The following is a 9871-nucleotide window of genomic DNA, read 5'->3' as shown; positions in this document are numbered from 1 at the left end:
TACGTGTTTTTTACTTATTTATTTTTGAATATGATATGAATTATTAAAGATATATGCGTGAGACACAATCTACTAATTAATCTATTTCTTTCAAATACCCCACTAGAAACAGATCACAATTTCATTTTATAATACCTCGGGAGCTAATGAAACTATTTTCCTGGTCTTCCGAAATTGATCAAAGAGATGCGTCCTACAACAATGGAGGAAAAAGAGAGAATGGCCAAGATTCCTTATTCCTCTGCCGTCGGAAGTTTGATGTATGCAATGGTATGCACTCGACCAGATATTGCTCATGCAGTCGGTATTGTTAGCAGATTTCTTAAAAATCCAGGGAAAGAGCATTAGGAAGCTGCGAATTTGATACTCAGGTATCTAAGAGGAAGCTCAAATGAATGCTTGTGTTTTGGAGGATCAAATCCAATCTTGAAGGGCTATACAGATTCTGATATGGCAGGTGACCTCGATAACAGAAAATCCACTACTGGATATTTGTTTACTTTTTGAGGGGGAGCTATATCATGGCAGTCGAAGTTGCAGAAGTGTGTCGCACTGCCTACAACTGAAGCGGAGTATATTGCGGCTACTGAAGCTGGCAAAGAGATGATATGGCTTAAGAGATTCCTTCAAGAACTTGGATTGCAGCAAATGGAGTATGTTGTCTATTGTGACAGTCAGATGCAATAGAATTGAGCAAGAACTCCATGTACCATGCGAGAACAAAGCACATCGACGTCAGATATCATTGAATTCGTGATCAGGTTGAGAACGAATTGTTCCAGGTCAAGAAGATTCACACGAGTGAAAATCTTGCAGATATGCTGACCAAGGTGGTACCGAGAGACAAGTTTGAATTGTGCAAAGAACTTGTCGGCATTCACTCAAACTAGAAGCCCGGTGTACCCTCCTTCATGTGAATGGGTCTGGAGGGGGAGATTTGTGGGGTCCATCCCCATACCCATGACTTAAGTGAAATGTTTATTTCCTTTGACAAAGTGTGTGAATGTGATCTGCAGCAATTTCCTTTTGCATATACAATCTTTTGTATCTTTGAAGTGGCATAGGCCAATTAATGCCAAGAGAAAAAATTGCACACTCCATCCCTATAAATAGGGAGCTCTCTTTCAGTTTAAAGACACACCAAAAATCTCAGACAATACATCTGAGTGAGAGTAAATTGAGGTATACCATAGACTGTGCAAGAAAATAGTCTGTGAAGAAAAATAGAGTGTGAGTGATATTGTAGTGAGGTGGGAAAATCAAAAGAGTGTTATTTCTTTTGAGGGTGTAGTGGTCTTAGGAGTTTTTGTACTCGTTACTACACAATGTAAAATTCCTTGCTATAGTGATATCAGTTGCTCCTCTTGGCCGTGGTTTTTCCCTTATTCAGAAGGGTTTCCACGTAAAATTCCGGTGTCATTATTGCTTCATTTTATTCTTGCTGACTTAACCATAACTTAGTGTTCCGCGTTTATCACTAATACCGTGAATATTATTTTTGCGGGTCTATTTTATTCCTAACAGCGTCGACATTTCTGGAGAGTCCGAGCAACATCGGCTGCAAGTAAGTGGTGCTGTTATAAGCACGAATAAAACGATATAAAGGTGGCCATATCTTCTTTGTGAATGTGGTTTCGAGGTTTGATCTAAAACAATATTTGCTTGCTTAACCAATGTAAAACTAAACTCCATGCGTCCACTGCTTACACCTTCTCAATATCAAGAATTGCGCAAGTAAATATGGAAACTTAAAAGCATGGCTGTATAATTGTGTGCTAAGATAGACCTGTGCCCCAGCAAAAGCTATAACATTTCTATAGCTGCATATGCTCATGCTTTCGGACCCAAACCTTATACATTACGTCAACCCTTCTTCAACAAGGGGAAAACTAAGTACACTCTTCAACATACAGTGAAACCTCTCTATAACGGTGTCATTTGTTCCTATATGTTTTGGAGTGAAATGTTGTTATAGATAACACATATTAGAATATAACATGAAAGATCCGTCCCACAAAAAATATGATTGTTACACTGAAATGTTGTTATAGAGAGGTTTGACTGAACTTAGTTGCTAACTTATTTAATCTTAAAACAAGTTTAGGCAAAAAAGAAGTGCCAAATGAAAAAAGAAAACTAAATATTCATTTCTCTGTTTTCCGTAGTTTTCTGGACAGCCAATAAGAACAAGCTAAGAAAAGTCGTGAACTAAACTAATTCCATGCCCCGATATTCCCGAGAAATTAAATGAAAGAAAATCCTTCAATCTTCATAACATGCATACGAACTTCGCAAAATCAATACATCCAAAAGGTTATTTTCTAACAAAAAAATTGTAAGAAAACTAATAGAAATGAAAACAACTAGTGACATGAAGCTCGCGTAATTCCAAACAAGCAAAAAATAAAAAAAAAAGTAATCAAACTCTACTCAGGATTTGGATTTCATTTTCAAAGCAATCAAAAGTGCTAAAGAAAAGTTTGGATTTGGTTCAAGTTATCAAGTGCTTATGCTTTATCTTTCTTCGTAAAGCATAAATTTTGGCCGAATTTTTCTATGTTTTTTCATCAGTACACAAACTCTATTGAATTAAGGTAAAAAAAAGGAAAGAAAAATAGCTTACAAAAACACAGAGGCCTCGAAAGACATCAAGAGAAACAACACGTGTACAAGTTGAAGCTCTACTTTTCCTTTCATTTGTTTCACTTTCTATCTCTGCTTCACCACCGTTGCTCCTTAGTAACGGCTGATTTTCTTCCATTTTTATGTGTGTATATGTATGTATATTCTATTCTATTCTATATATGTATGTGTATATATAAAAGTACTGAAGAAGATGGAGTGGAAGAAGGTACATATGGTTTATGCTTTGTTTGATGCGTTTGCGACAAGGACCAACTATCAGGTGGGGACTTGTCATAGATTTTGTTTCTATTTATTCTTTGTTAGATTTGGACCAATCAGTATTCACTTAATGTCCATATTCCCCCATTTCGCTCCCTCAATTTCATCGAATAATAATAAATGGTCAATGGTGTCTCTTTCACTTTCCTTTTCTTTACACTTCCGTCTACTTGAGTTTACCAAAATTAATTGATAACCTTTATCATTAAGCAAAATATTCACCAGACAGTCAGCAGTAAAGAAATTATAATTTTGTTAGTTTGTTACAAATTCTGAGTCAATTAATGAGTAGGGAATGTTCTTTTCTTCTATTATTTATTAATTTTTTTGTTAAACTTAAGGGAAAGGAGGGCCCGTAGGGATGACAACAGGGCAGGGCAGAGCAAGCCTTGACCTGCTAAGATTTCGACTCGACTTGCCCCGTTTAGCATTTTTCAAAAAAATTATCCGGCCCCACCCTGTTTAAATCTTCTCTTGCCCCGCACCATCAAAGGTTTGCCCTGCCCCAGTTGCCACCCTAATGAGAGGGGAGATGGGAAATCGAACTCACTGACAAGATGAAAATTCAGCTAGTCCTATTTGTTTGATAAAACAAAAATGTTGTTAGAATAGTTATATTATTTTATTTTATTTTATTTTAAAATAAGGGTTAAAGCAATTTAGTATTCAACTTTTTTAAAGTTTTTCTACTTTCTACAAGTTATCTTTGATTAAACGAAATATACTTTAATCCTAAATACCTACGCCAACAATATGACTAATGACTTTTGTCCGAAACACTTGAGAAGGATGGATTTCTTGTCCAAAAGGCTATCATGGTTTGCTTCACTTTGCCGCCTTCCTCTCCATTTTCTCTCTTTGGTGTATTGTTTTCATTCTTCTTTGTCTATGTATTAGCAACATATTATGTAGCAATTAATTTTGAATAGAATGCTGGGATGTCCCAACACTTGTTGACATGACCCCTGCCCAACACTCTCCGAGCTACATAGGTGAAATTATAAATATACGAATAGTTTCTAAGTACTTTTTTCCTATTAAATACCTTCTACTTTGTAGAAAGATCGTCACTACTATGATCACTGTTTACAAAGTACAATTGGTCCACGCAATACACTAATGATTTTGTTTTGCAAACTTTGAAGAATGTGGAACAGAAACATAAGAAAAGTTGCAAGTAGCTGCACTTTTATAAATCCAAAAGTACAATGTTCTGTCTCCTTAATTTTATATCGTTATTGTATAAATCAACCTTTGAGTTGTTCCAACAAGAATAGTAGTTTAAACAGATATTCTCCCCTGATCTTGAAACAGAAGGGGAGACACTAAGAAGAACCGCCCAACAAGAGAAACTATGAAGGCCACTAAAAATAGACGCCTAAGGATTCAAAAGCTTAGTATATCATGGACTCTTGATACAGTTCCAATGTATGATTCATAAGCTCTTTAATTGATCAAGAAACAAAATTGGCTGGAGAACCAAAGAGCTTCTAAAACTGCCAATGAAAAGTTTGAGCACATGGAATTACTGACAGCTTCATTTGGAGCTGAACATAAGAGAGCTTATTGAATGAGAGGCTCTGTGGTACAGCTATATTATAAAGAAAACCACAGCAAAGAGCATCAACGTTGCAAAAGGCCATGCCTAAACTGATATACAATAGAGTTGTAACACACAAGTTATAGCAGATGATTGCCAAACTGGAAAAGGAAAAGGCAAGAGAGAGAGCAGATGACTGTCAAACTGGAAAAGGAATTGGGAAGAGAAAAATGAAATCTTATTAGAACTATCTATATCACTTTCACCCTTTTAAAAGCATATCACATCTCAGATTTGATGAAATAGGATAAACAAAAGAACTAGGGCACTTGCATCAGTTCAACAGGCTATGTCCTGATGAACAGTCACTTTAAACTTTGTCAAAAGCATGCATCTAATACTAACTTTTAAGAAGTAGCCATAGTGATCACCAAGCTATTTGATTCTTAAACAATCACCGTCCTATCTATGCACAAATTCAACCACCAGCTTTCACAAGCTGAAGTGAGGTAGAAGGAAAAAGGAGACAACGTCATGAAAACAGCCACAGAATGAGGCTACAGAAATACAAGGTCTAGCTAATCATCCTGCCACAGCAGGTAACATTCCTCGGATCCGACTGAACCAAACATGTCATGGAAACAATCACATTATAGGGGGGAAACATAAGATCTAACACATCACCCTGCCACACCTCATTAAAGTGTGCAGCCACTTAATGAGGAGATGAGACAGGAGAGAAGAAATTCCCATGAATAAGATATCAGGCTCAAACTTCAGGTATACAACTCTCATCTATGATAAACCTTGGCTCTTCTCCTAATGCATTGGCCCAAGACCATCACACCAAAGTGAATTTCTCCATCTCTTAGTCACGCTCAAACTCTCAACTGAGTCTGTCTAAAGCATTGGACTTCAAGGTCAGAACCTAGAAGCCCATAGACCATTTCGTGCCGTCAAATACCATGCCCATGTAAGACTAGTCAGAACAGGCAACACACACTCTCTAATCCAACATCCCTTCGTGATAGAAAACAACACCAAACCATTGCACAAGCCAAGAACTGACCTCTTATTTCAAAGTAAGAATCACAGTAGCTAAAATGCACCACTAAATGGAACACTGATGACAAACACAAGAAACAATATGAATTTCCGACAAGAGATCAATGAAAATGAAAATTAGCTACCAACATGATTTCAATCTTCAATTTCTACTAGAACATAAGAAACCATGACATAAGTCATAACACAGCAAAAGAGGTTTAACAGTCTCCCTCAACTGACAAAGTCGAAGGTCCGAGAAACAACAGTCACATATTTAGTAACATAAAAGTTGTTCAAAGCATCTATTAAAGTATATTGCAAATCAATCATCAGAATATGGGCGGCTTAACAGATTCAAATTCACTCAAATGCCCAGGCGTTCTCCCTCCTAACTTCCTCCTCCTCCTCAGGGGTGAAATCATTCTTGATGTTGAATGTCTTACGGATCTCCTCAGGAGTCTTCCCTTTGATCATGTCTGCAACTGTCTGACATGTTAGATCAAGCAGGCTCTTTATGTTCAAATAGTTGGCAGCCTGTAAAGAGAATAAGGCAAATGATTTAATACAACTGCAATGGATACTTAACCTCTACAAGGTCTCAATAGAAAAGGAAATAGCAAATCTCTACATCGGACTTGAGAAAACTAGAAATTAAAAAGGAGGGTTCTGTAAATCATTAGATGCGAATAGCAATATCTAAAAAAATGGAAACCAATATGAATGGCCCCAGTAACCACAGTATGTAAATTTAACAGTTAAAAAACATTTAACAAATTGTCAGCCACTCAACAGATTCAAAATGGCAAGGCAAGAACTCAGGTGGAGGGACAGAGTGGCCATATCAAACATATAAACAGAATGTGCTGCAAACATGTCCATATATTTTTTTTTGATGACAAGGGAACCCACAGCCGCTACCCTTTGGGTGTGCACAGGGTAAACCCCGCTCCTGTGCAATAGCCTACAAACCACACAGGAGAGATAACCCGCACTAGGCAAGCCCCATGCGACGATCTCAACCCAGAAGGCAAATCCCTTGCTGTCGTAGGCAGGTAGTTTCAAACCTGAGACCTTCATTATGAAAGCCCATGCTCAACCAACTGAGCCACCCTTGCGGGTTATTGTTTCTTAAAAAAAGGGAACAAACTAAAGTATGAGTGTATGACTACATATTCTATTATTTTATTTTTTTAAAATTGAAGGAGTATGACTACATATTCTAAAGGTAAAATATATGCTTCATTATAGTTTTACAATTACAAGCATGTCTTATTTTTATTTTAAATTTTATTGCTACAGCAAGTCTTCTTCGTTCTTACGCATTGTTTTAGAATGAGCCACTATAATACTATACTGCTGTACTAAGCAAATAGAAAGTTCAGTACTTGACCATGACAGAAGGGAAAATATTACCAAACATAAGAGACTAATAGAAGTACAGAAGTAGCAGCAAAATGTTATTTCATTACTTCAAACACCTACAACCAACTTCAGTTTATTGCACTACAACAAAACGACTACACATTGAAATGTCTTGGAGCCAAATAGAGTGGAATGGATACACACAATCTGGTTTGGGATAGAGACATAATTGATTGATTGATTAATTTATACAATAGAGCAGAATGGATATAGACTATCTGGTTTGCGATAGAGACATAATTGATTGATTGATTAATTTATACGTGACTACCCTAATAAACTTTCTTTTTTTTTTTTTGACAAGTAGAAGTTTTATTAATCTGGTACCAAGATGGTACAGGACCAAGTACAAGACAAAGCTATCACATCTCCACAATCATACTACATTTCCCCCTCCTAAAAGATCCAAAAAGTCCAAATATTGGTCCCATCCTATCTAGAGTACTGCTATAACACCAAAAAAAAAAAAAGTTTTTGATACATTTGTTTTTGACTCTAATAAACTCAATGTATATTACCAATGAACTAGAGCAGAAACTCAGTCTATGGAAGAGGAGGCAGCAAACAGAAGCCAAGAACACAGGCAATGGTAGCCAAAAGTAAAAGGTGCATTGACAAACTACCATAGATCCACAAAATAAACAAAAATTACCAAACTGATCACAGAAAACTAATACTCCAGTTTGTTCATTTTATATGGAACTGTGGTTGACTGGGAATGGAGTTTAATAAAGAAAAAGAAACTTTTGGCACATACAAAAGTACTTTTTAGTTAGAGCTTGTGATCTAAACATGCCATGACATTACTATCACCTACACTAAGGGTAAATGGAAAAGCTAAAGAACCTCTAAATATAGAAACTTTCATTCTTTTTGGAATAGATTAACATGGAAAAATTGTCGGTTTAATAATTTACACAACTACCAACCAAAAGTCATCTTTTTGAAATACACCAATAAGCAGAGACGATTACAACAACATACCCAGTGAAATCCCACAAGTGGGCTTGGCGAGGGTGGTATGTACGCAACCTTACCCCTACCTCGTGAGGGTAAAGAGGTGGTTTCGAATAGACCCTCGACTCAAGTAAAGCATATCAAAACAAGTATGAAAAGAAAATACATTAGAGAATAACAGTAGCAACAAACAATACGATAACCAAAGCAAAGGACACACTAGGTAATAAAGCAAAGATTGTTGAAATTAATAATTTATGCAACTACCAACAACAACAAGGCACAAACAGAAAAGCAGTAAAAAGTCCAGCCAAAAAACACTCCATCAGTTCTCAGTTATGTGGCACCATTACTACAGGAGTCACATATTTTTTCCTTTGACTGCATTCAGAATATATCAAAATTATGACTTATAAGCAAAGTTGGGTGGACTCTTCATTTTGTTGAAGCACCCGAGCCGGATTCTCCAAAAATGGACTACTTTTGGAGAGTCCAACACGCACCTGTTGATATTTTTGAAGAGTCCGAGCAACATAGCTTATTAAGTGCCTCCTTGTAGTTGTTTAAATAAATAAGAATAAAGAATCATTGAGACCAACAATCTGACCGCCGTAATTTAAACCCAAAAGGAATCAAGTAAGATACACAATTTTCAGGGGAACTCTTGAGTTAATATATACAGATTAAAAATTGTCGGTTTAACAATTTTAAAAAGTTCCATACCAGTATGAGATCGAAAAGGGTACTCTGGTCAACTTTGACAAAATCAGCATCAAAAGACTTGAGATCCTCATCAGAGACCTTATTATCATCGCCCTTAGGAGCCTCCACGTGGCGCTTGCAGTACTCGATAACCTTAGCCAAGATCTTGCTAGTGACGTTAGGCAAAGGGATGCTGGTGTTAGCACAGTCATCTTCAATCATATGCTTAATTGTCTGTGACTCTAAAGCCACTGCCTCTTCAACCTCAAAGGTCTCTCCATCGGAACTCTTCAATACAATCATCTTTGAAGAATTTTTGGGAACAAACCCCAGAGAGAGAAGAGAGAAGCAATAGAGAGAGAACCTGTCCTGTAGACGGTGTAGAATAATAATTCAAGGCTTCACCTAGGCCTATTTAAAGGAAAAACCAATCAAACCCAAAATTGGATTTACTTACGTGTTTGGATTAACTTTTTGTACTTTTTTAACTTAAAAATAGGAAAAAAAAAGCTTAAAAGTCAATTAGCAATTAAAATAAATCAATTCGAACACTCTCTAAGTATTATACTACTTTTATTTAGATATATATATATATATATATATATATATATATATATATATATATATAGGGACAAGGGTCAAATATACCCGTCTACTTTAGTTTATTGGCTAATTTTGCTCTTCGTTAGCCAAAGTAATCAAATATACTCCTCCCGTTACAAGTTGGAGCCAAATATATCCTACCGTTAGCAAAATTTTAAAAATACCCCTCATTTCTAAGATATTCCCACATAAGCAAGTTTAGTCATTGGAATTGGGTGACATGGATGCCATATATTTAATTTATTCTATGTGGTGCCTACGTGGCAATTTTTTAAAAAACAATCTAGAAAATAGATTTTTTTTTTTTAAAACAAATTTGGAAAAACAAGGCTTTCATTAAAAATCTGAAACTTTTTTGTTTTAATAAAATCCCTTTTTTTAAAATATATTCTCGAAAATTGGATATTTTAGTTAAAAAATCTGGAAAATGTTTTTTCTTAAATCTAGAAAACTATAAAGTATTTTTTTTAAGAAAAAAAAGTGTCCTAATTTTATTTTAAATCTAGATTAATTTTTAAAAAGCTGAAAAACTGATTTTAAAAAAAATCATTCTCCAGATTTTTTAATAAAAAAATCCAATTTTCTAGATTTTTTTTTTTAAGAAGCAGGCTTTACAAAATCAAAAAAAAAAATCAGAAATAAAAGCCATTTTTAACAGATTTGATTTTAGAAAAATCAATTTTCCAGATTGTTTTT

The 9871-nt window shown here is 35.5% G+C and overlaps 1 protein-coding gene and 1 pseudogene across 1 annotated transcript; both read right to left on the bottom strand.

Annotated features, from left to right (window-relative positions):
* The window catches only part of LOC132606647 (uncharacterized), a 15165-nt pseudogene extending 12247 nt beyond the window's left edge, over window positions 1–2918 (bottom strand).
* A 2696-nt stretch (window positions 2919–5614) lies between these two features.
* Window positions 5615–8968, bottom strand: LOC132606646 (SKP1-like protein 1A). Its single transcript, XM_060320226.1, has 2 exons — window positions 8594–8968; window positions 5615–6025 (listed from the first exon to the last, which is right to left on the bottom strand). The coding sequence occupies exons 1-2, from the start codon at window positions 8873–8875 to the stop codon at window positions 5852–5854; spliced, it is 456 nt and encodes a 151-aa protein (XP_060176209.1). The 5' UTR covers window positions 8876–8968; the 3' UTR covers window positions 5615–5851.
* Between the last annotated feature and the right edge of the window lie 903 nt (window positions 8969–9871).

The sequence above is a fragment of the Lycium barbarum genome, chromosome 8 (assembly GCF_019175385.1).
Source record: "Lycium barbarum isolate Lr01 chromosome 8, ASM1917538v2, whole genome shotgun sequence".
In the NCBI taxonomy this organism is placed as follows: domain Eukaryota; kingdom Viridiplantae; phylum Streptophyta; class Magnoliopsida; order Solanales; family Solanaceae; genus Lycium; species Lycium barbarum.
This window is presented reverse-complemented; position numbering and strand designations above follow the sequence as displayed.

Bases quoted from the DNA above. Each gene is read 5' to 3' on its own strand.
- LOC132606646 (XM_060320226.1), bottom strand. From the start codon at position 8,875: ATGATTGTATTGAAGAGTTCCGATGGAGAGACCTTTGAGGTTGAAGAG. The intron at 6,026-8,593 runs GTATGGAACTTT...TTCTCTTTACAG, and splicing joins CCCTTTTCGATCTCATACTG to GCTGCCAACTATTTGAACAT.